General features: G+C 38.0%; 1 protein-coding gene across 6 annotated transcripts in view; it reads right to left on the bottom strand.

Moving 5' to 3' along the window:
* The window catches only part of SLC41A2 (solute carrier family 41 member 2), a 152,566-nt gene that overhangs the window by 111,539 nt on the left and 15,130 nt on the right, over positions 1–25,897 (bottom strand). For 5 of the 6 annotated variants that reach the window (XM_039472029.2, XM_039472028.2, XM_039472025.2 and 2 more), the window contains exon 2: positions 10,418–11,139. In XM_039472029.2, coding sequence (XP_039327963.1) covers positions 10,418–10,972 — 555 coding nt within the window. In that variant the 5' untranslated portion in view covers positions 10,973–11,139. Of the gene's footprint in view, positions 1–10,417; positions 11,140–14,025; positions 14,880–25,897 lie in introns of those variants that run through there. The other variant, XM_003929636.3, reaches the window with a different exon arrangement.

Here is a 25,897-nt window from a genome sequence, read left to right as displayed (position 1 = left end):
AGTGGTTCTGGCTAGTCTACATGCGACTCATGAAGGGGTATGAAGTTCCATTGCACATGCACATTTTTCTCTTTTTACAAAATGCATGTAAATATGTACATTTGGCCTCCTCATTCAGCATAAATTCCTGTTTCCTTTTTCCCTCTCCCTTGAAGTGTCTGTTTCTGGCTTCTGACTAGAGGCTATGTTTCCCAGCCTGTCAGAATGGCCACCTTGCAGGCTGTAACCCTGTATGAGAAATAAAGTTCTCCTTTCCAAATTTACGAATCTCATCATTCAAATGTTAACACCAGGTCGAGCAGTGGCTCACACCAGTAATCCCAACACTCTGGGAGGCCGAGGCAGGTGGATCACTTGAGGTCAGGAGCGCAAGACCAGCCTGGTCAACATGGTGAAACCCAGTCTCTGCTAAAAATACAAAAATTTGCTGGCATCGTGGCAAGTGCCTGTAATCTTAGTTCCTAAGGAGGCTGAGGCAGGAGAATCACCTGATCCCAGGAGGTGGAAGTGTCAGTGAGCTGAGATGGTGCCACTGCACTCCAGCCTGAGTGACAGGGCAAGACTCTGTCCCAAAAAAAAAAGTTAACACCAGCTGATACGCTTGCAGAAGTTCCCAAACTTTCTCAGTTCATGGCAGGCTTAGTGTCTGAGAAATATTTTCATAGCATCCTTAGGACAAAAAGAACACCTAACAAACCTATGTATTAACTAGTTAGGTCTAAACAACTAAATAACTATTTATTTCCTAACAATTTAGTAACCATTTGAAGAACCTATATAGGTAAATTGAAAGAAAAAAAATTGTATTTTACATCATTTTTTACAACCACAATTATTTACTAATGGGATATATGTACCTGTTGGGCACTGCACTACTTCTCAAACATTGGAATTAGAAACTGTCACCTTCATTTCCTGTTTTATATTGGTTTTTGTGTGACTTTTTTTTTATCACAGCACTGCTAAAAACCCAGTTTTGCAAAGACGTTATCATTGGAAGAAACGGAGTGTGATCTAATGCTGAAATGTTAAGCCACCTTGGGCTAGCAGTCTGTAGCGCAACCAGAAGACAACGTTGTGTTTCCCTCAAAAACTTAAACTATCCCATGGTACCCCTGGGGTGTCTTGACACACAATTGGGAACTACCAGAATAGTGAGAAATAGTACACACAGGGGTCAACAGCAAGGGCTCTAGACTCAGATTGCCTTCACTGAAATTCTGACTCTACTACTTACTGTGTGATTTGGACAAAATTGTGCTTTATTTTCTGCATCTAAAATATGGACATAGTTGTATCATCTCAGAAGATTCTGCTCAGGACTTTGGCTGCACATAGTAATTAACTGAGTGTTTATTAGCTGTAAGACCAGTATGTTTAATCAGTTCATTTTCCGTTCAAGAGGACATAATGCAGAAAGTGTCCAGAGAGGGAATGCTGAGGCAGCTCGTACCAAAAATTATGTTCACTTACTTACAAATTTTACCATGATCCAATATGTGCTCTGGGGCTATGAACGTGCCCTAAAGTAAACCAACTTCTTGTCATACCTAACTTTGCACTTGCATCCATGCAGAAACTCAGGTAAACACCCACAAGTCAAGCATAATGTCAGATTACTTACATAAATTCTATACTCAAACCTAAACATCTGTTTAAATCCAAAAGAACAAAAATGAAAATTAAAAATAGTAAGTTGAAGAACACATCTATCTTTAGACTAAATCCCATGTAACCCTTACTCTGTTTCTCCCCCATGGTACCTTGCAAAACTAAAGTACAATATCACAACCAAGACAGTGGCATTGATATAGTCAAGATATAGAACACATAGACTCCTATCTTTAAAATAATAGAAAACTTTTTTTTTTTTTTTTGAGATGGAGCTTCACTCTCGTTGACCAGGCTAAAGTGCAGTGGTGTGATCTCGGCTCACTGCAATCTTCACCTCCCAGGTTCATGCTATTCTCCTGCCTCAGCCTCCCAAGTAGCTGGGATTACAGGCATGTGCCACCACACCCGGCTAATTCTGTACCCTTAGTAGAGGCGGGGCTTCTCCACATTGGTCAGGCTGGTCTTGAATTCCCGACCTCAGGTGATCCACCCACTTCAGCCTCCCAAAATGCTGGATTATAGGCGTGACCCACTGCGCCCAGCCAACATTTTTTTTTAATTGCTAAAAGAAGGTCATGCAGTTAAAAAAAAAATACATATCCCAAATCCTTATACATGGAAAAAATTTTGTGACTTAATCTTAGTTTGAAAATAAACCTATTCACTTTTAGACATATGATAAAATGACTGACTTCAATCATAATTATAGAAATGCAAATGAAAAGGTGAAAAATTTTCATCAATGAGGTTCGTAAAAATAAAAAAGTTGGAAAATACATTTTTGCTAAGAGTATAAAGAAACAGGCACTCTTTTGCACTGCTTGTGAAAATGTAAATGTTTAACTTCTTTGGTGGAATCTGATAATACTTATCAAATGTAAATTGCCCATAATTTTGACTCAGAATTCTACTTCTAGGAATTTGACCTACAAACAAACTTCCATATGAGATCAAAACACACCCATATAAGGACTCTTCTTCATCATTGTTCATCACAGCCAAAGATTTGAGGCAATGAAAATCCCCTTCATAAGCTAATTTGATAGATTAATTATGATACTAGTGCATTATCTGTCTGAGAAGAATTTGGTAAATCTGTGTGTACCTACATAGAAAGAGTTCTAGGACAAATTAACAAGATCAAAATGAAGAGTTACACTACAGAGTGTTATTTAGTTTTTGTTTTTTTTAGAAAATACACATATTAATGCAAATACATGCATCTCATGTCTGTTGAAGGAGCTACAAAGAAAACTAAAAACAGTCGTGTCTAAGGAAGGGCCCAGGGTAAGGGTGCATACAGCAGAGGAGAGACTTTTTTCTCCATTACTTATCCTTTTCATACTGCTTAATCAGGTACACGTATTATTTAAATATGCTTAATCAGGTACACGTATTATTTTTTTAAATTAAACTTTTTATTTTGAAGTAATTGTAGATTCATATGCAGTTATAAAAAACTAATACAGATAAATCCCATGTAACCCTTACTCTGTTTCTCCCCCATGGTACCTTGCAAAACTAAAGTACAATCTCACAACCAAGACAGTGGCATTGATATAGTCAAGATATAGAACATTTCCATCCCCACAAGGATCTCTCCTAATACTCTTTGAGAGCCATTTCTCCCTACTACCAATACCTCCTTAACCACTGGCAACCACTAATCTGTTCTCCATTTCCATAATGTTATCAATTAGAGAATTTTACATGAAAGAAATAATACATTCTATAATCTTTTAAGATTAGTTTTTCACTCAGCTTAATTCTCTGGAGATTCATCTAGGTTGTGGTATGTGTAAATAGCTTATTTCTTTTTGTTGCTGAGTAGTATTCCATCATATGAATTTACCAAAGTTTGTTTAACTCAACTGTTGAAGGATACTTGTGTTGTATCCGGTTCTTAGCCATCATGAATAATGCTACCATAACCATTCTTGTAGAGGATTTGTATGAAAATAAGTCTGTATTCTCTGGACATAAATACCCAGGAATGCAGTTGCTAGGTCACATGGTAGTTAATATTTAGGGTTTGTTTTTTAAATAACTGAAAAAATGTTTTCCAGAATAGCTGTACCATTATAAATTCCCATCAGCAATACATGAATGATACCCTTTCTCTACATGCTAACTCCATTCAGTGTTGTCACTATGCTTTATTTTAGCCATTCTACGGGGGGTATAGTGATAGTTCATTGTGATTTTCATTTGCATTTCTCTAATAGCTAATGATGTTGAACTTCTTTTCATGTGTTTATCTGCCATCTGTATATGTTCTTTAGTGAACTGCCCTGGGTCTTCTGCCAATTTTCTAATTGTTTTTTTTGTTAAGCTTTCAGAGTTCTTATATACTCTAATCCTTTGTCAGATAGGTGGTTTGAAATATTTTTTTCCCACTTTGTAGCTTGTGTTTTCATCCTTTTAGGGTTCTTCAGAGTAAAATTTTTCTTTTATGAAATCCAATGTATTAATTTTTCTTTTTATGGATTACATTTTTGGTGTCAAGTCTAAGAACTCTTTGCTTCATCTGATATCCTGAGATTTTCTTCTGTTTCTTCCCTAAAGATTTTTATTATTTACATTTTATATTTAAGTGTGTGGTCCATATTGAGTTAATATTTTTATAAACCATGAGACTCAGGTCAAAATTTATTTGTTTGCCTATGAATGTATAATTGTTCCAACACCATTTGCTGAAACTATTTTTTCTCCATTGAATTACTTTGGCACCTCTGTCAAAAATTAGTTGGATATATTTGTGTGGGTCTCTCTCTAGGTTGTCCATTCTGTGGCATTGATCTCTGTGCCTTTCCATTCTCTAATATCATGCAGTCTGGATTATTTAGCTATATAATAACTCTTTAAATTTTTCCTTTCTCAGAATTGTTACAACTATTCTATTTTCTTTCCTTTGGATATGAATTTTAGAATAATCTTATTTGCATCTATAAAAAATCTTACTGGGATTCAAAAGGGAATTCTATGAAACCTTCAAGATGACAAAGAAAAATAATGCAGAAATATATCAGAGAAATTTAACAAAGAGATTGAAATAATTTTTTTTTTTTTTTTTTGAGACAGAGTTTCACTCTTGTTACCCAGGCTGGAGTGCAATGGCACGATCTCGGCTCACCACAACCTCTGCCTCCTGGGTTCAGGCAATTCTCCTGCCTCAGCCTCCTGAGTAGCTGGGATTACAGGCATGCACCACCATGCCCAGCTGATTTTTTGTATTTTTAGTAGAGACGGGGTTTCACTATGTTGACCAGGATGGTCTCGATCTGTTGACCTCGTGATCCACCCGCCTCGGCCTCCCAAAGTGCTGGGATTACAGGCGTGAGCCGCCGCGCCCGGCTGAGATTGAAATAATTTTAAAAAGCAAACAGAAATCTTAAAACTGAGAAATACATTTGCTGAACTGATAAATTCATTGAAGGCTCTCAACAGCAGAATGAATTAAGCAGAAGAAAGAGTCAGCAAGCTATTTAAAAACAGAGGATAAAAAAGAAAGAAAGAAAAAACAGCCTGAGCAACAAAACAGACCCCATCTCTACAAAAATTTTTAAAAATTACCTGTGTATGGTGTCACATGCCTGTGGCCCCAACTGCTCAGTAACTGAGATGGGAGGATCACTTGAGCCCAGAAATTTGAAGTCAGGCTCCAGCCTGGGAGACAGAGATAAACCCTGTCTCTTTCCAAAAAAAAAAAAAAAAAAAAAAAAAAGGCTAGGCATGGTGGCTCATGCCTGTAATCCCAGCACTTTGGGAGGCCAAGATGGGTGGATCACAAGGTCAAGAGTTCAAGACCATCCTGGCCAACTTGGTGAAACCCTGTCTCTACTAAAAGTACAAAAATTAGCTGGGCATGGTAGTGGGCACCACCATGTAATCCCAGCTACTCGGGAGGCTGAGGCAGGAGAATCACTTGAACTGAAAGGTGGAGGTTGCAGTGAGCCAAGATTGTGCCACAACACTCCAGCCTGGGCAACAAAAGACGACTCAGTCTCAAAAAAAAAAGGGAGCCCTTTGACCTGGAAGAAGAAAACACCAACGTGCAAAAAGAAAACACTTGAAGATATAAAATCCACTGGTATAAGTAAGTGCACAGCAAAACCAAGAATACTCTAATACTGTAATTAGGGTATGCAATCCACTCATCATTCTAGTATGAAGCCTAAAACATAAATATATCAAAAATAATAATAGCTACAGCAACCTGTTAAGAGATAGGCAATATGAAAATATAAAAATTGGAATAACTAAAGGTCAAAACAGAGGAAGTGGAGTTAAAGTGTAGAGTTTCTTAATTTTTTTCTTTGTTTCCATTATTTTCGAGGTGATCTAAGGTAAGTTGTCATCCCTTTAAAATAATATTATAACTGTAAGATCTTTTGTTAAGCCTTATGGTAACCACAGTGCAAAAATCTGTAACTTATTCACTAAAGATAAAAAGCAACAAATTAAAACATACTAGAGAAAAATTACAAAGGAATCACAGAGGAAAACAATAAGAACAAGTTACAAAACAGGTAGAAAATAATCAACAAAATGTCAGTTGTAAGTCCTTATCAATAATAATGCTGAAAGTAAATTGATTCAATTCTCCAATGAAAAGGCATAGAGTGGCAAAATGGGTAAAGAAACAAGACCCAGCTTTCTGCCCACAAGAAATCCACTTCATCTATAAAGAACACCTAGACTGGAGGTGATGCAGTAGAAAAAGATAATCCATGCAACTAGAAACCAAGAAAAAAGGAAGGAGTAGCTATATTTATGTCAGATAGAGTAGACTACAAATCAAAGACAGTAAAAGAGAAAAAGAGACCACTATATAATGATAAAGGGGTCAATTCAGCAAGAAGACATAACAATTATATGTATATATATCCACCCAACACCAGAGCTCCTAAGTATAAATCTAAAAAGAGAGCAACAGGCTATAATACAATAATAGTAGAGGACTTCAACACTCCACTCTCAGTAATGAACACATCAGACAGAAAATCAACAAAGAAACATTGGAGTTAAACCACACATTAGACCTAACAGGCCTAACTAACATTTAGAGAACATTTCACCCAACTGCTACAGAAGACACGTTCTTTTCATCAGCATGTGGAACATTCTCCAGAATAGATTATATCTTAAGCTGCAAAATATTCTTCACAAATTCAAAAAAGTAAAAATCATATCAAATATCTCTGTAGACCACAATGGAGTAAGACTAGAATCAATAAGAAGGTGAACCTCAGAAACTAAACAAACACATAGAAATTAAACAACATGCTCTTGAGTGACCTATGAGTCAACGAAGAAATTAATAAGAAAATTTAAAATTTTCTTGAAACAAATGAAAATGGAAATATAACATGCCAAAATCTATAGAATACAGCAATAGCAGTATTAAGAGTGAAGTTTAAAACAATATGTATTCTGTCAAAATATAGGAAGACTTTAGCCTGGCGCGGTGGCTCACACCTGTGATCCCAGCACTTTGGGAGGCTGAGGCAGGCAGATCACTTGAGGTCAGGAGTTCAAGACCAGCCCGGCCAACATGGTGAAACCCTGTCTCTGCTAAAAATACAAAACAATTAGCCAGACGTGGTGGTGCACACCTATAGTCCCAGCTACTCGGGAGGCTGAAACAGAAGAATCACTTGAACCTGGGAAGCAGAGGTTACAGTGAGCTGAGATCACACTGTTATGATCCAGCTTGGGCAACAAGAGCAAAACTCCATCTCAAAAAAAAAAAAAAAAAGGAAACACTTCAAATAAACAACTTAACAATGCATCCCAAGAAACCAGAAAAGCAAGAATAAACCAAACCCCAAATTAGTAGAAAGAAATAAATAATAAAGATCAGAGTAGAAATAGTGAAATTCAGACTAAAAAATACAGATCAATGAAACAAAAAGTTATTTTCTTTGAATAGATAAACAAAACCATTTTAGTTAGACTATGAAAAAAAGAGAAGTCCCAAATAAGTAAAATCAGAAATGAAAAATGATTCATAATAAAAGAGACCACAAAAAAATACAAAGAATCATCAAAGACTATTACAAACAACTATACGCCAACAAATTAAAAAACCTGCAAGAAAGATAAATTCTGGATACATCCAACCATTGAACCGTGAAGAAACAGAAACCTCAAGAAACCAGTAAGCAAACATAACCCCAATTTCACACTCCACACAAAAATCCATTCCAGGGAGGGAATGATCTAAATGTAGGAGCAAAACAACAAAGCTTCAACCAAGTGATGTAATAGAATATCTTAATTACCACAGGATATGGGAAGATTTCTTAGACAATAGACATGAAACACAAACCATGAAAAAGTAGGAGGAAAATAACTATTTCAAAATTAAGAACTTCTGCCACAGAGGGGAGAAAAGATGTTTTAAATATATAGCACTAAAAGGCTCATGTCCAAAATATAACTCCTACAAATCTGTAAGAGAAACAAATAATAGCTCCCATAAATCCATAAGAAAAACAAATAGAAAAATAGGCAAAATAAGCTTTACTAGTAATATCCAAATGGTTGGTATACATCATTAGTCATCACAGAAATCTCCATTAAAACCAAAATGAGATACCATTCCACATGTGCCAGAATTTCTAAAAATAAAAAGACTACCGAATCCAAGTAGACACAAGAATATAGAGAATTAAGATCTCTCATACTCTACTAATTAGACTGTAAATTAGTATAACCAATGTGGAAAATCATATGACATCTACTAAATTTGAGTAATCTCCATATCCTAAGACCTGGAAATTCCATCTCTACATATATACCCAAAAGAAATCCATGCACATGTGCTCCAAGAGTCTGGAAGCACCATTCCACCCAATGTCCATCAGTAGCAGAATGGATAAATTATGGTATAGTATATTCATATAATGGATTACTATCCAGCAAAGGAAATAAACTATGGTTTCATGAAATTTATATAATGTTGAGGGAAACACAGCCAGACACACACACAAAAACATATTCTATACTTCCATTACATAGTTTAAAAGTTCCATTACATGGTCAAGTAAAACCAAACTCTGTTGTTTAGGGATACGTACTTGAAAAGACAAGCGATGAGGTGCTTATCAGAAAATCAGATTAGAGATTACCTTTGGTGATGGAGACAAAAACCTGAGGTCAGGAATTCAAGACCAGCCTGACCTACATGGTGAAACCCCATCTCTACTAAAAATACAAAGTTTAGCCAGGCATGGTGGCGTGAGCCTGTAGTTCCAGCTACTCGGGAGGCTGAGGCAGGTGAATCACTTGAACCTGGGAGGTAGAGGTTGCAGTGAGCCGAGATCACACCACTGCACTCTAGCCTGGACAACAAAGCTAGACTCCATCTCAAAAAAAACCAAAAAACAAAAAAAAACCAAATACCTACAAATCAATACGTAGCACATAAATTTTAAAAATAAAAGTTACAAAAAATAATTCACAGAAAAGGAATGGCCAACAAACATATGACAATATGCTAAACATTAATAATAAAGAACGTTATGATTAACACTTTCCTGCCATTTGGCAAATATGAAAAAGATCAAGAAGACCCAGTGTTGGCCAGACACAGTGGTGTATACCTGTAATCCTAGCACTTTGCAAGGCCAAGGTGAGAGGATCGCTTGAGCCCAGGAGTTTGAGACCAGCCTGGGCAACACAGCAAGACCCTGCCTCTAAAAAAAAAAAAAATTTGTTTTAGTTAGTGAGGTGTAGCGTGCCTATAGTCCTAGCTACTCAAGAGGCTGAGCTGGGAGGATCACTTGAGCCCAGGAGGTTGAAGGTGTAGTGAGCTGGGCCACAGAGCGAGACTCTGTCTCAAAACAAACAAACAGAAAAACAAAAACAAAAACAAAACACCCAATACTGATTGGAAAATGAAAAATAAAAGTACTTCTATTTTGACAGTAAGAGCAGAAATTGGTAGAAATTTTTGAAATGCAACTTGACAGTATCTACAAAATTTAAACATATATATTAAAACCTACCCTAATATCCAATAATGCTGTTTTTAAATCTATCCTATGAAAATATTAGTATAGGTATATAAATATATATCCTTATATTTATAAAGATAGTTATTATAGCTCCAACAAGGAAGAATGAGTAAGTAAATTTTGGTATATACATGCAATGGAATATCATGCACTCAGTTTAAAATGCAGAAAATCTTTGTGTACCAATTTGGAGAGATATTCTATTAAGCAATGAAAATAAGTTGCAGAAAAAATATATAACATTTCATTTTTATTTTTGAAAAAACTCTCATATGTATACATGTAAGCATAGAGAAAAAGCCTGTAAGCACACACAACAAACTCTTCACAATGGTAATCTCTGGAGGGGAGGAGAGCTTTGATTTGGAGATAAGGAATAAAGGAAACTTCTTGTTCTACTTAATACCCTCTATTGTTTGAAATGAACACAAACAATAGAGGATATAAAGTATATATATTCATTTTCATTTTAGAAGAAAGCATGTAAATATAACATTTTGGGGAAATTTTTCTTTTAACCAAGCTATTTTGGGGTCTGTAGAGGTCTGTAGAGAAGAATTACTTTATAGTCAGAATAACTATTCTTTCAGAATTTCTAAAGGGGAAAAAAGAATAACTCCTACCTAGAAATAGATTCTCTACCAAAGTCAGCATCTGTTCATTTTAACAAGGGATAAATCAAATCTAAAGTCAATGTCTGAGAGTAGTAACCTACATAAAGCATTTTAAAAGAAATGGAATAACAAAAAAGAGAGTAAAGTTAAATAAAGATGAAAACCCACCTGTACTATATCCAGTACCATGCCAGCTGAAACTGTTCCAAAACCAGCTAGCAAAAAGGGCACAAGTATTTGCAATGCCATGATGCCACTGGATTCCTTTGGTAATTTTTGGCTCACTTCTACAATAGCATCTTCATCACCATCACTAGATATATCTTCGTCTTGTAACATGGCAGTGGTTTCTGAAGTCTCCCTTCCATCACAGTAATTATAGTTGGCATAGTCATCATACTTTTGGCTACAGCTTGATGATGCGTGCCCATTGTTGGCATGAAAAGACTGTTCGGAGAAACTGTGATACTCCATGAGTTGCTCAGATCTATTACTAAAAGTCTGTACTGCAGTTGATAATCCATCTTGCCAAATGCCATTTGCTTTTTTGTGCCTGTCTTCTTGGTTTTTCTGGTAAATTACTGGAACCATACTCAAGAGTAAATTTAAAAACTTGTCAGATTGAATTGTGTTTAAACTTAAAGTCCAATCTACAAAACCTCCTCCACCACTTGGACCACCACTTGTTTTGTCAGTAATAGATCTTCCTTTACTATTAGTCATATTGTCATTGCAAAAGACCCTGCACTCCTTAGATCTCAAGCTTCGTGAACCACAGCAGACGAATCAAGACCACACAAACACTGGTTTAAATTAAGTTGTTGACTTCATTGTGTAGAAAACAGTTCCACTAATAAAAGACGTTCAGAAGTTCCACAGAAGGACTGAATCTGGAAAAATAAAATAACTTTTAAGAATCAGATAAACAAGATAGTTTCAAGTATCAAGACAGATACTTAAATTCTCATAAAGGCATGGAACACACATGTTCTTAAACCAACCCTAAGATATTGATATTATATTTTGTGAACTTAAAATATAACTGCTTTGTGCCATACAACTGTTTTGTGTACGGAAATATAATACAAAGCTATTTTTGCGCTCAAGCTTGGATAAAAGTATTTCTTATCTTTGCATATTTTACGTGATCAATCCATGTAAGGTCTTCAACTACCTCTGAAATCCCACAGTGGACAAATGCTGTAAATAAAGTAATGGCTTTTATTACTATTGCAAGGACTTAGAATCAAATTGCTACATCCTTTGCATAAGTCAGTACACAACAAAAGATATATGGCATTACACTTTAAACATTAAATAATAAACCATATTACTTTACGACTTAACGAAATAGACATTTTATTATTAATATGTGAAGAAACGAGGATGATGTTTACTATAAAACACTTGGTAGGTATTCTGAATACTGCATGGGGCATTTATTTCACATTTAAAATGAGGCTGGAGTCATATTTGTAGTTCTGAAATATAAAAACTCATTGTATTTGATTTAAGAATATAATCCTTCTATCATTTAGGAATAACAAAACAAAAAAGAAATGGCAAATATTCACTTGCACCTCCCTTTGCAAGCCAGGCAGAAGAAAGCTTGTCATGCACTAATTTATGCTCTGCTCTGTCCATTCATGGTTCTGTCTGCTCTGGCCTATAATCCCAGAGTAGGCCCCTGACTGACTGGCCATTCAGTGACTAGACTGTCTTTGAAGACTGTGAACTAAAAGACATAGACACATAACTGTGGCACATCAGAGTGATGGGCACTGAAGCTAAAAGGTCACCCACCACTTGACCAGGGAGACAGCCTGACAATTGCTGCCATAGCTGGGAAGGCTTTCCAAGTTATCAGGTGTTTCTCAGAAACACGCAGGCCTGTCTTATACTTCCAAGAGCATCCAAAACCAAAAAATTGGCACTGATTTGATAAGGGATGGGTGGCCCCACCACCTACTTGGACTGTGTACCTGCAAAGCTAGACTGAGAACTATTGCTGCTACTACTGCTGCGTTTAATGAAAATGTCTATATTCCTCAGTGTTTGTTTTCAATATCTTCAATATCTGTCTCCTCTCTGGACAAGAAGATCAATAGCAAGGAGTGGCAAAGGGAGAAAGCGAAGGAGCTATATAGGACATAAGTGGGTGCTAGGGCCTGGTTCATCAATTTCATTATTCACCCCCCTTTTCTCTCCTCTCTCTTGTGCTTATGGAGGGGTCTGGGATCTGGGAATTCCTTCTGGGGAACATTCTTAAAATAGATTCCAGGACACCAGATCTACTGACTTCGGAATGTGTTTTTGAGGCCCATAAATCTTTTTTAACTTCTCCATGTGATGATTATGGTGCAGACTTCCTGCGGACTTGCACTGAGAATCCAATGATGAGATTAAGCACTAGTTGCCATTTTTGTCACTTATAGGCTGGTCAGTATACAGAGGAAGTTGGTGTTTAAAGAAAATCAAATTAATGAAACCAATGGCCAGAGTGAAGCAGAGATAAAACCATGCAGTCCCAGAAAGAGAGAAGAACACAGAGCCTTCCATGTAATGAAAGACTCAGCTATACATCTGAACTTCGGAGATTCCCTGCAGCCTTACATGAGTTAGACGGAGGGGTGTCTGTTTCTTCAACTCATCTTTTTAAAAAATGGTGTATTTCACTGCCCCAAAAGATCTTTAATAAAATAAAATGCAAAACAAACCCCAAAGGGATTGAGCTATAAGACAGGTCTATTCCACAGGAGGCCCAGTGACAGGAAACATCTTCCTCCTGATGCAGAATTATCAGGATGATAAAAATGGAAATGCAGGGAAGTGTAGGTAAACAAGAAAGAGAGATGGCAGTTTCGCCATCAGCCATTCTAAAGTTCAGAAAGCTCAAAATCTGTGCTTTGAAAACCTAACCAACTAGCAAGACTAGGCAGAGAAATGAAGAGGAGGGAAAGAAAACAAGGGGGAATTTCCCAAGACCAGTCATCTCTCAGAATATGTGCAGAACATGGCTAAGCACATAGTCAACACCAAGCTGGCCAGTGAGGTCCAGATGCACAGACACATTCAGGTCATCCTTTTGCTCCTAGTATTCTTACTTCATGCCGTATAAGCTATTCAGAAGGTTAGGTGGAGAGATGGATACTCAACCAGGGATACTGCACATAGAGACCATCCAAATATGTATAAAATTAAAAACAGAATCCCTCCTGGAAAAAGAAACCCCTGTGAGTAGAGCTCTGGGCTGGATTTTAGCCCATGTTAAAACAAGCACCTTCACGCAGTGCAGAATCTGCATAACCTTAAACATCAGACTAGGCAGTTGGCTAAAATATGAAACTGTGCTTAAAGAACATAAAACATAGGGTGGACAGATATTTTTTGTTGTTTGCTCAGCATCTTCTCCCAATTCCTTTAGCTAATGGTATCTCCATTACCTGTGGTAAACTCATTTCCCTATTCTGTGACACTCTAGTAGGTATATGAATCACAGTACCCTACCCTGCAGACCACAATAATGACAATTGGCTCAAGGAGGATCTGAGTCCCTTCCTGGAATTTTATATATTTGCTGTTTACTATTTCCTGAGTGCCTACTAGATGCTGGGGCTACAGTAATGAAACAAAGAGGCACAGTTACTGCTCTGATAGATTTTTACCTTGTAGTCAGAAGGAAAAACAATAATCAGGTAAGTAATTAAATAAAGGAGATAATTTGTGATAAAGGCTATGCAGGAAACACTTGATTAAATAAAGAATAAATGACTTACAGGGCTATTTCAGAGGGGAAGGCCTTTGGAGGAAGAAAGTTCTCACTTTCCTTTGGAGTGACTTAATTCTGAAGCTTTCTGTCACCGTCTTCCTCCTCCTCACAAAGCTCCCTCTACCACCAACACCATCACCACCACCACAGGGAAGAAAGTTATTTACATGAGAAGAGGATCTGCAGACAGAGGAAGTCAGGGCTAGGAGGTAATGAGAGAGTCTGGACAACATAATTAGAATCTCTATACCATTTAGTTAAAACTCACTCCACTCCTGCTGTTCCCAGCTATTTGGGTCAATAAATCTCCTTCATTGCGTAAGCTATTCTGAGTAGTGTTTCTGTCCTAATGGCTGGCTTTTTTTTTCTTTCTGTTTCTAAATAAAGCAGTTTGAAAGTACCAGGAATGACCTTAATATAAGTACGTGCCACAGACCACATACCATCATCTTGCATTGAAAAAAATGTGGGCTCTTTTTGTTTTAGCCTTCTTTTTCTCTGGTTAATGAATAATTATCAGTTATTTCAATGCTTGCTTATTGACAAGGTCTGCTACCTCCTAAAGGATTCCTTAAACTTTCTCCCTTTAACTAAAGAAATCATTTATTATAAACTCTCCTTGCTGAATAATGAGTTACAATCAAAATAGCTTTGTGAGCAATCCTAAGCAAAAAGGACAAATCTGGAGGCATCACATTACCTAACTTCAAACTATTCTATAAGGATAGAGTAGGCAGGGCTCAGTGGCTCATGCCTATAATTCCAGCATTCTGGGAGGCCAAGTCAGGAGAACTACTTAAGCCCAGGAGTTGGAGACCAGCTTGGGCAACATGGCGAATCCTCGTCTCTGCAAAAAATATAATTAATAGCTGGTCATGGTGGTATGCACCTTGTAGTCCCGGCTACTCGGGAGGCTGAGGTGGGAGAAGCCCTGGAGCCTGGGAGGTCAAGGCTGCAGTAAGCCGTGACCGCCTCACTGCACTCCAGCCTGGGTGACACAGTGAGACCTTGCCTCAAAATTAAAAAAAAAAAAGATAAGGTAACTAAAACATCACAGTACTAGTATAAAAATAGATTTATAGGAACTGGGCACAGTGGCTCATGCCTGTAATCCCAGCACTTTGGGAGGTTGAGGTGGGTGGATCACCTGAGGTCAGGAGTTCAAGATCAGCCTGACCAATATGGTGAAACCCCATCTTTAAAAAAAAAAAAAAGATATATAGACCAATGGAACAGAATAAAGAACTCAAAAATAAAGCCAAATACAACCAACTGATATTCAAAAAGCACACAAAAACATAAATTGGGAAAAGGACACTCTATTCAATAAACAGTACTGAGAAAATTAGGCAGCCACATGTAGAAGAATGAAACCAGATCCCTATGTCTCACCATGTATAAAAATTAACTCCAAATGGATTAAAGACTTAAATCTAATATCTAAAGCCATAAAAATTCTAGAAGAAAACCTAGGAAAACACTCTTCTGGACATTGGCCTAGGCAAAGAATTTATGACAAAGACCCATAAAAACAAATACAATGAAAATAAATAAATGAGACAATTGAATGAAAAAGCTTCTGCAGAACAAAAGAAACAATCATCAGAGTAAACACAACCTACAGAATGGGAAAGAATATTTGCAAATTATGCCTCTCACAAAGGACTAATATCCAAGATCTACAAGGAAGTCAAATCAGCAAGAAAAAAAAAATTATCCCATCAGAAGTGGGCAAATGACATGAATAGACACTTCCCAAGAGATATACAAGTGGCCAAGAAACATGAAAAAGTGCTCAATATCACTAATTATCAGGGAAATGCAAATTAAAGCCGCAATGAAGTACCAATAACCCTAGCCAAAACTGCCATTATTAACATGTCAATAAACAATAGATGTTAGCATAAAAAGAGAATGCTTTATATTGCTGGTGGGAATGTAAATTTGTACAGCCTCTATGGAAAACAATATGGAGATTTCTTAAAGAGCTAAGAGTGGATCTACCATTTGGTTCAGCAATCCCACTACTGGGTATTTACTTAAAGGAAAAGAAGTCATTATATCAAAAAGACAACCAGCACATGTATGTTTATCTGTTTATCACAGCACAACTAACAACTGCAAAGATATGGAACCAACCTAAGTGCCCATCAGTCAATGAGTGGATTAAGAAAATATGGGGTGGGTGGGGGGATCGGGGTGTGTGTGTGTGTGTGTGTGTGTGTGTGTGTGTGTGTCTGTGTGCATATCATGTAATACTCCTTAGCCATAAAAAAGAACAAAATAATGTCTTTTGTAGCAACTTGGATGGAGCTAGAGGCAATTATTCTACTAGGTGATGCATCTTAAGAATGGAAAACCAACTCCTGCATGTTGTTAGTTGTACGTAGGAGCTAAGCTATGGGTATGCAAAGGATATAGAGGGGTATAAGGGACACTGGAGACTCAGAAAGGGGGAGGGCGGGAGGAGGGTAAAAAATGAAAACTACCTATTTGGTACAATGCACACTACTTGGGTGATGGGTGCACTAAAATCCTGGACTTCACCACTATACAATTCATCCACGTAGCCCAAAACTACTTGTACTCATAAAGCTACTATAATTTAAAAAAAAAAATTGTTTAAGCTTTACGGTTGATTTAAAATGGGCATTGTGCATATATACCACAAAATTAAAATCAGTTACTTTGTATTTCTTATCCATCAGTGAATAAGAAAAAAAAAGCAAATTAAAAAAAATCAAATTGGGCAGTTTCCACTGGCTTTAATGTGCTTAAATTACAGAGTACCACTGAGATATTTATCTGTAGCTACTGGAGATAAGTTATACTAATCTAATAGTAGCATAACTGCAAAGAACCAGTGTCTTTAAAACTCCCAGTATTCTTACTTCAGTATATGCTATTCAGAAGTCTAGATGGCTTAGGTTTAAATTCTGGACTCTTTTTGTAAACCATAAAGCAACAAAAAAGCTTAAGAAAAACAAAAAACAAAAAACACCGATCCACTACTTTATTCCTTAATGGCCAATATTTGTACAAGACAGAGGTTTGGAGAAAACATAAAAGGCATCTACAACAGGCACAGAAAATAGAGTGGTTAAAATTGTGGCTTAGGCCGGGCACAGTGGCTCACACCTGTAATCCCAGCACTTTGGGAGGCCAAGGTGGGAGGATCACCTGACATCGGGAGTTCGAGACCAGCCTGACCAACATGGAGAAATCCCATCTCTACTAAAAATACATAGCTGGAAGTGGTGGCACATGCTTGTAAACCCAGCTACTCAGGAGGCCGAGGTAGAATCGGTTGAACCTGGGAGGCGGAGATTGCAGTGAGCCAAGATCACGTCATTGCACAAGGGCAAAACTAACCTTGGCGACAAGGGCAAAACTCAGTCTCAAAAAAAAAAAAAAAAAAAATTGTGGCTTGGGATTATATATGCACTCTCATGTTCATTTTGGCCTTATTCATAATATCTAAGATATGGAAGCAATCTAGGTGTTCATCAACAAATGAATGAAGAAAATGTGGTTTATAAGCTACAATGGAATACTGTACAGCTTTAAAAAGCAAGAAAATTCTGTAATTCTTGACAACATAAATGGAACCAAAGGACATTATGCTAATTGGAATAAGCAAGGCACAGAAAGAAAAATATTGTATTTATGTGGAATCTGAAAAAGCTGATCTCTTGGAAACAGTAGACAGGTGGTTACAATGGGCTGTGGGGAGGAGGAGGAATGGAGAAAGGAAAGTTGTTGATCAAAGAGTATAAAGTTTCAGTTAGACTGGAGGAGTAAGGGTTTTTTGTTGTTGTTGTTTTGGTTTGATTTGCTTTTTTTGAGGAGTTTTGCACTTGTTGCCCAAGCTGGAGTGCAATGGCATGATCTTGGCTCACTGCAACCTCCGCCTTCGGGGTTCAAGCAATTCTCCTGCCTCAGCCTCCCAAGTAGCTGGGATTACAGGCGCGTGCCACCATGCCTGGCTAATTTTTTTTATTTTTAATAGAGACAGGGTTTCACCATGTTAGCCAGGCTGGTCTCGAACTCCTTACCTCAGGTGATTTGCCTGCCTCAGTCTCCCAAAGTGCAGGGATTACAGGCATGAGCCACTGCCTCCAGGATGGAAAGGTAAGTTTTGGTGATCTATTGCACTGTACATTGACAACAGTTAATAATGTATTCTGTTTTAAAATTGCAAAAAAAATAGATTTTTAATATTCTCACCACACACACACACAAAAAAATGTCAGTGAGGAGACATGTTATCTTGATTGAATATTTTATATAATGTATACATAGATCAAAATATCACATTACATATATATAGTTACTATTTATTAAAAATAAGTAAAATTTAAGATTTATCTAAGTTGCTCATGTAATGTCAATAAAAATATCAAGCATGATTCAAAAATCACAGATTCAATTGGATGAAACAAATGTTATTTACTAGGTTTGTTCCAGAGACTCTTTAGATGCTACAAGTGGACAGCACAAAGGCCCCTCTGATTACAGTCATGTGCTGTATAACAACATTTTGGTCAAGGATGGACCATCTATATGATGGTGGTCCCACAAGATTATCATGGGACTCAAAAATTCCTATTGCCAGCCAGGGCACAGTGGCTCACATCTGTAGTTCCGGCACTTTGGGAGGCCGTGCGAGGCGGCTCACTTAAGGAGTTTGAGACCAGCCTGGCCAACATGGCAAAACCCTGTCTCTACTAAAAATACAAAAAGTAGCTGGGCATGGAGGTGCACGCCTGTAATCCCAGCTACTCAGGAGGCTGAGCCACGAGAACCAGTTGAACCTGAGAGGCAGAGGTTGCAGTGAGTCAAGATCGCCCCACTCAACTCCAGCCTGGGTGACAGAGTGAGACTCTTGTCTCAAAAACAAAAAGTTCCTGTTGCTAGTGACATCGTAGCTGTCAAAATGTCATAGCAGGAGGCATTAGCCACGTTTGTGGTGATGCTGGTTTAAATAAACCTGTGTTGCCAGTCATATAAAAGTATAGCACATACAATTACATATATATAGTACATAATACTTGCCAATGATAATAAACAACTATTGTTACTGGTTTATGTACTTACTATAATTTATATTATTTTAGCATGTATACCTACTCCATGTGTGCTACTGACTCCGAAAACCTTTCAGTGGGGCAAGATGTGGAGGTGGAAGACAGTGATAGTGACAATCTTGACCCTATGTAGGCCCATGCTAATCTGTGTGTGTATTAGTCCATTTTCATGCAACTGACAAAAGACATATCCACGACTGGGCACTTTACAAAGGAAAGGGGTTTAGTTGGACTCAGTTCCACATGGCTGGGGAGGCCTCACAACCATGGCGGAAGGCAAGCAGGAGCAAGTCACATCTCAACATGGATGGTGGCAGGCAAAGAGAGAGCTTGCTGTGCAGAGCAACTCATCATATCTCGTGAGACATGTTCACTATCACGAGAACAGAATAGAAAAACCTGCCCCCATAATTCAGTCATCTCCCCCTGGGTTGCTCCCACAACATATGGTAATTATGGGAGTGACAAGATGAGATTTGGGTGGCAACACAGAGCCAAACTATATCAATGTATGTCTTAGATTTTAATGAAAAAGTTTTAAAAAGTAAAAGAAATAAACAAAAATTTTAAAAAGTGTATAGAATAAGGATAGAAAGAAGGAAAAGATTTTGTGCAGCTGCACGATGTATATTTTTTTTGTTTTTTTGAGACGGAGTCTTGCACTGTCACCCAGGCTATAGTGCAGTGGTGCAATCTCGACTCACTGCAATCTCTGCCGCCTGGGTTCAAGAAATTCTCCTGCTTCAGCCTTCCGAGTAGCTGTGACTACAGGTGTGCACCACCACGCCCAGCTAATTTTTTTGTATTTTTAGTAGAGACAGGGTTTCACCATGTTGGCAGGATGGTCTTGATCTCCTGACGTTGTGATCAGCCCACCTCAGCCTCCCAAAGTGCTGGGATTATAGGCGTGAGCCACCGCACCCGGCCCACAATGTGTATTTTAAGCTAAGTGTTATTACAAAAGAGTCAAATTTTTTTATATTTAAAGTTTATAAAGTAAAAATGTTACAGACTAGGTGCAGTGGCTCATGCCTGTAAACCCAACACTTTAGGAGGCCAAGGCAGTTTTCCTTGAGCCCAGGAGTTCAAGATTACAATGAGCTATGATCAAGCACTGAACTCCAGTGGATGACAGAGCAAGACTCTGCCTCTAAACAATTTATAAAATTAAAATTGAAATAAAAAATTAAAAGTTATAGTAAGCTACAGTTAAATATGAACAAAGAAAAGTATTTTTGTACATGTTGTGTAGCCTAAGTATATTTACAAAGTCTACAATAGTGTACAGTAATGTCCTAGGCCTTCACATTCACTCACCACTCACTCACTGACTCACCCAGAGCAACTTTCAGTACTGAAAAACTCCATCCATGGTAAGTGCCCTATACAGGTGTATCATTTTCTATTTTTTTATACTGTGTTTTTACCAAACTTTTTCTATTTTTAGATACACAAATACTTTAAATTGTGTAACAATTGCCTATAATATTCAGTACAGTAACATGGTATGCAGGTTTGTATAGTACTTACTGTACCATAGCCTAGGCGCAATAGGCCATACCGCACAGCCTTGATGTGCAGTAGGCCCTACCATCTCAGTTTGTGTTACCATACTCTATGATCACACAATGATGAAATGCAACTAACAACACGTTCCTCAGAACTTATCCCCATTGTTAAGCCCTTCATTAAGGGATGCATGACTGTATTTAGTGTCTTGGGTTCTTGTTATCAAAGTGTGGTCTCGGGTCCAACGGCATGGCATCAACTAGGAGACTAAGAAATGCAGGGCCTCAGTCAGCTCCCATCCCAACTCACCCACCTCAATCCAAATCTTCACTTTTAATGGTATCCCAAAGAATTTGTGTTAGTTTGAGAAGCACCTTCCAATACATTCAAAAAGGAACCTGATTCATTCCTAATACACCAAACATTTGATATCAGGCTTTCAAGTGTCAACAGGGATGTAAGCAGTGGTACTACATACAACCCTACTTGTGCAAATATAAACTGCCAAAACCACTTTGGAAAACAATTTGGCATCATCTACCAAAACTGAGAGGCATGTGTCCCAAAATCTAGCATTTCCATCCTTAAATCCTTGCCCTGAAGAAATTCACACTGTATACCATAAGACACATGAAAGATATTCTTGGTAGCATTATTCATACATACCAGTAAAATAAATGGAATTAATCCATGAGAAAGGAGAAATTGTGGCATATCTATACAATGGAATATAAGAATAAGGATATGATAAACACACATTTCAGGAGAGTGCTTACATTTGGTGAAGTGATAAAAAGCACCCAGGAGGTTCCAAAGGTATTGGTTATACTGTTTAAGCTTGGTTGTGGGTACCTAGTGTTCATTATTGGTCTTCAAATTGTGCATATACAAGAGTGCTTCAATGTGATTGATACTGTGATGTATGTTATTATTACTCCCTGTTACTGCTCCCCTCCTACAGGAGGATTCCTGTCTCTACCTGCTGCCATAGGATTTTCAGTGACTGTAGGAGAATTATACTTCCTCATCTCCACTAGCACCAGGTTTAGCCATGGGACTCCCTTTGGCCAACAGAATAAGAGCAGCAGCAACACCTACAAACAGAAACAATTCAGCTATGTCTCTTTCTTCCCTCTGTCATGAGAATGGCATGTCCTAGGCAGTTGCTCCTTCTTCAGACTGGGTCCCAAGACAAAGAAACATGGAGAGATACCGCGATCACAGCCACCCCATGGCAATCCACAGGCTACACATAGCAGGAGAAAGAAAGAAAGCTCTGCCCCGGAAAGCCGCTGAGAGTTTGGAATTGTTTATTATCACAGCAAAACCTAACAAAAGCTAACTTAAAAAGTGTATGTTTCAAAAAGTAATCTGACCCACAGATTCCTATCCATTTTAGTTTAGGAGAGTCTCTCTGATATACTGAGCATTTAAAGATTCCAGTCTATGGTCAAGGAGTTTAAAAACACTGGCTTCCAAACATTTGAATCTCAAAAACCAAAATTTCCTCCCAAAATTTTACAAAGTTAAAACAATCTTTTCCTAAAATATAAGTAAACATTTTAACACCAAAAATTGTAGAAAGGACAAAATCTCAGACTAAAGGGCAGTCTAAGTGAACACACTTAGACATGAAAAAGTTCATTCCACGTTTCCTGCAAGAGCTTTGTCATAGTTTACCACCGGTTTAAAGAGTCATGTCAGGGATCATTGACTTAAAGGAAAATAAGATCAGACACTACTTATGAATTCAACCTTACAAAAATAAAAAAAACACCTTGTTCTGTCACTTAGGCCGGAGTGCAGTAGTGCAATCATAGCTCACTGAAGCCTCAAACTCCTGGGCTCAAGTGATCCTCCCACCTCGGTCTCCTGAGTAGATAGGACTACAGGTGCAAGACACCACACCCAGCTAATTTTTAAATACTTTGTAGAGACAGGGTCTTGCTATGTTGCCCAGGCTGGTCTCAAACTCCTGGCCTCAAGTGATCACTTCCAGGAAGAACATAGAGCAGGAGCCTATACCTCCCAAAGTACTGGTATTATAAGCATGAGCCACCATGCTCAGCCACAGAATGGCTTATTTTTAAAAGCAAAGAAAATAAAGTATATTGTATGTGTGTGGATTTACCAAACCAGAATCTTGGAAGAACTCTACCTATTGTACTGAAAGAGGCATTGTGCTCCATTGCAAAAGTTAAAAAACATCTCAGGAAGTCCAGCAGAGCTGAGAGTCAGAAGACATAGGTCATTACTGATTACTAAGAAAGGCATTAAATGGGAATTTAACATTTTGTTTTGTTCCCACAACAATTAAAAAAATTTTTTAATGCAATCTATTACCACCATTTCATTTAGTTGAAAATCTCAAAACTTGTTGAGCAGGTATATTTATATAAACATACTAAAATCCACAGTACTATCACACACACAGACACACACACACACACACACACATAGAAATTGACTTATTTTATGGTTATTTTATATTCTTACTTTTGCCACTCTGCAAGAGTACATTCTGTTCTTTTCACTTTTTCTTTTTCTTTTTTTTTTTGAGATGGAGTTTCGCTCTGTCGATGAGGCTGGAGTGCAGTGGCCTTATCTCGGCTCACTGCAACCTCTGCCTCCAGGGTTCTTGCAATTCTACTGACTCAGCCTCCAGAGTAGCTGGGACTACAGGTGCACGTTGCCATGCCCAGCTCATTTTTTATATTTTAGTAGAGTTGGGGTTTTACCATGTTGCCCAGGCTGGTCTCAACCTCCTAAGCTCAGGCAATCTACCTGCCTCCGCCTCTTGAAGTGCTGGGACTACAGGCGTGAGCCACTGTGCCAGCCTTTCATTTTTTCTTTATACCTTAAGTTTCTGTTTGCTATTTAAAAAAAAAAAAAAAAAAAAAAAAAAAAAGGCTCACCTCTAAAATGGAATGAAGTTATCTGAAAGTACCTTCTTTTTATCTTTTTTTTCTTTTTTTGGCTAAAATACATAAAGTTAACTCCTGGCCGGGTGCGATGGCTCAGTCCTGTAATCCCAGCACTTTGGGAGGCCGAAGAGGGCAGATCACCTGAGGTCAGGAGTTCGAAACCAGCCTGGCCAACATGACAAAACCCTGTCTCTACTAAAAATACAAAAATTAGCCCAGAGCGGTGGTGGGTGCCTATAATCTCAGCTACTTGGGAGGCAGACGCAGGAGAATCGCTTGAACCCAGGAGGCGGAGGTTGCAGTGAGCTAAGATTGCACCATTCCACTCCAGCTGGGCAAAAGAACAAGACTCAGTCTCAAAAAAAGAAAAAAAAGAAAGTATCTCCTTTTCATCCCCCCCTTTTTTTTTCTTTTTTTCTTTTTTGGCTAAAATAAAGTTTGCTCCTAGCCAGGCGCGGTAGCTCACGCCTGCACTCCCAGCACTTTGGGGGGCCAAGACAGGTGATCACCTGAGATCAGGGGTTCAAGACCAGCCTAGCCGACAGGACAAAAGCCCGTCTCTATTAAAAATACAAAAAATTAGCTGGCCGTGGTGGCAGACACCTGTAGTCCCAGCTACTCAGGAGGGTGAGGCAGGAGAACTGCTTGAACCCAGGAGGCAGAGGTTGCAGTGAGCCAAGATTGTGCCACTGCACTCCCACCTGAGCAACCGAGCAAAAAAAAAAAAAAAAAAAAAAAAAAAAAAAAAAAAGCTCCTATGAAAATTCTTGACTTTTTGGCTTAACCTAGAAACTTTCCACTGAAACTGAATTCAAGAACTCACATAGGTTTAATTTAGGAAACAGAGAGTGATGTCAAACTTTCTTAACAAGTTGGGGAACACAGAGGAGAAGTGAAAGGACAACTAACTGTCATGTCAGTAACACTGAATTGCTGCAAAATAGATGGTCCTGAATGATCTGCACAAACACAAAAGCTTGAGAGCTTGAGATATCTCAGACACAATTTAGCTACTGATGCCCCAAAGCTAGCTGATTCCATAAAACAATCACTCATTTCTAGGGTTCCCTACTGACAGAAAAGAATAATATTATAACATTTATCCATCCTTCAGCTTCTACATGCCTAAACATTTGTAAAGGATTTGTTTAAGCCTACAGAAGTAAAAATGGATATATTGAATGAATCCTCTATATAATAAGTCCTCAATACATCTCAAATAATTTTTCAATAAAACCAGACCCAGAGACACTGGTTTTGTTCTCAGAATCACAAACCTCAGCTCCCACCTTCCCCAAAAAAAAATTAATAGAAAATTTTTAAAAGAATTTTCATTTGGAAGGATACATCAAAAGCAAGCCAATGAATCAACTAAAACACAAACCAGTTAAAACAACTCTTAATTGAAAAAATTTTGACAGAATAAATATGGTATGTGTACAAAGAACTAAGTGGATTACCATTCTATCAGATTTTATCTAGCCCCTATCAAACCAAGCAACTGAAGAGTGAAAAATATCAAATAGTTAATGTATGTGGGGCTTAAAACCTAGATGACAGGTTGATAGGTGCAGCAAATCACCATGGCACACATATATCTATGTAACAAACCTGCACATTCTGTGCATGTGTCCCAGAACTTAAAGTAAAACTAAATTTTAAAATCTGAAAAATAAGGCTGGGTGCAGTGGCTCACGCCTGTAATCCCAACACCTTGGGAGGCCGAGGCAGGTAGATCACGAAGGTCAGGAGTTCAAGACCAGCCTGGCCAAGATGGCGAAACTCAGTCTCTACCAAAAATACAAAAATAAGCTGGGCATAGTAGTAGGTGCCTGTAATCCCAGCCACTCAGGAGGCTGAGGCAGACAATTGCTTGAACCTGGGAAGCAGAGGTTGCAGTGAGCTGAGATCTCACCACTGCACTCCAGCCTGGGCAACAGAGCAAGACTCTGTCTCTAAAGAAAAAGATAGACAGACAGACAGACAGACAGACAGACAGATAGATAGATAAAAAGTCAAAAATAATTCAATCATTTAACTTGGAATTCTGATTAAACTAACAGTGATGAATAAACATCGCTGCTTTTATAACACAGGAACAATTACCAAAAATGTTAGTACTGCTGTTGTTTAAGACAAGTCAAACAGTAGATGGATAGCAAACAAGTTGAACTAGAGAACTCTATTTTGAAGTTGAGAAAGTGCTTTTAAGCAACAACAAAAAAGAGGTATATTTATTTCCCCTACTCTATCTTAAACATTTCTTACATGGATCTTATTTTTAAAAAACTACCAAACACTTAATACTCTCTCTTAAAATTGACATGCGGCTTGGCACAGTGACTCACAACTGTAATCC

Source organism: Saimiri boliviensis, chromosome 7 (assembly GCF_048565385.1).
Source record: "Saimiri boliviensis isolate mSaiBol1 chromosome 7, mSaiBol1.pri, whole genome shotgun sequence".
In the NCBI taxonomy this organism is placed as follows: domain Eukaryota; kingdom Metazoa; phylum Chordata; class Mammalia; order Primates; family Cebidae; genus Saimiri; species Saimiri boliviensis.
This window is presented reverse-complemented; position numbering and strand designations above follow the sequence as displayed.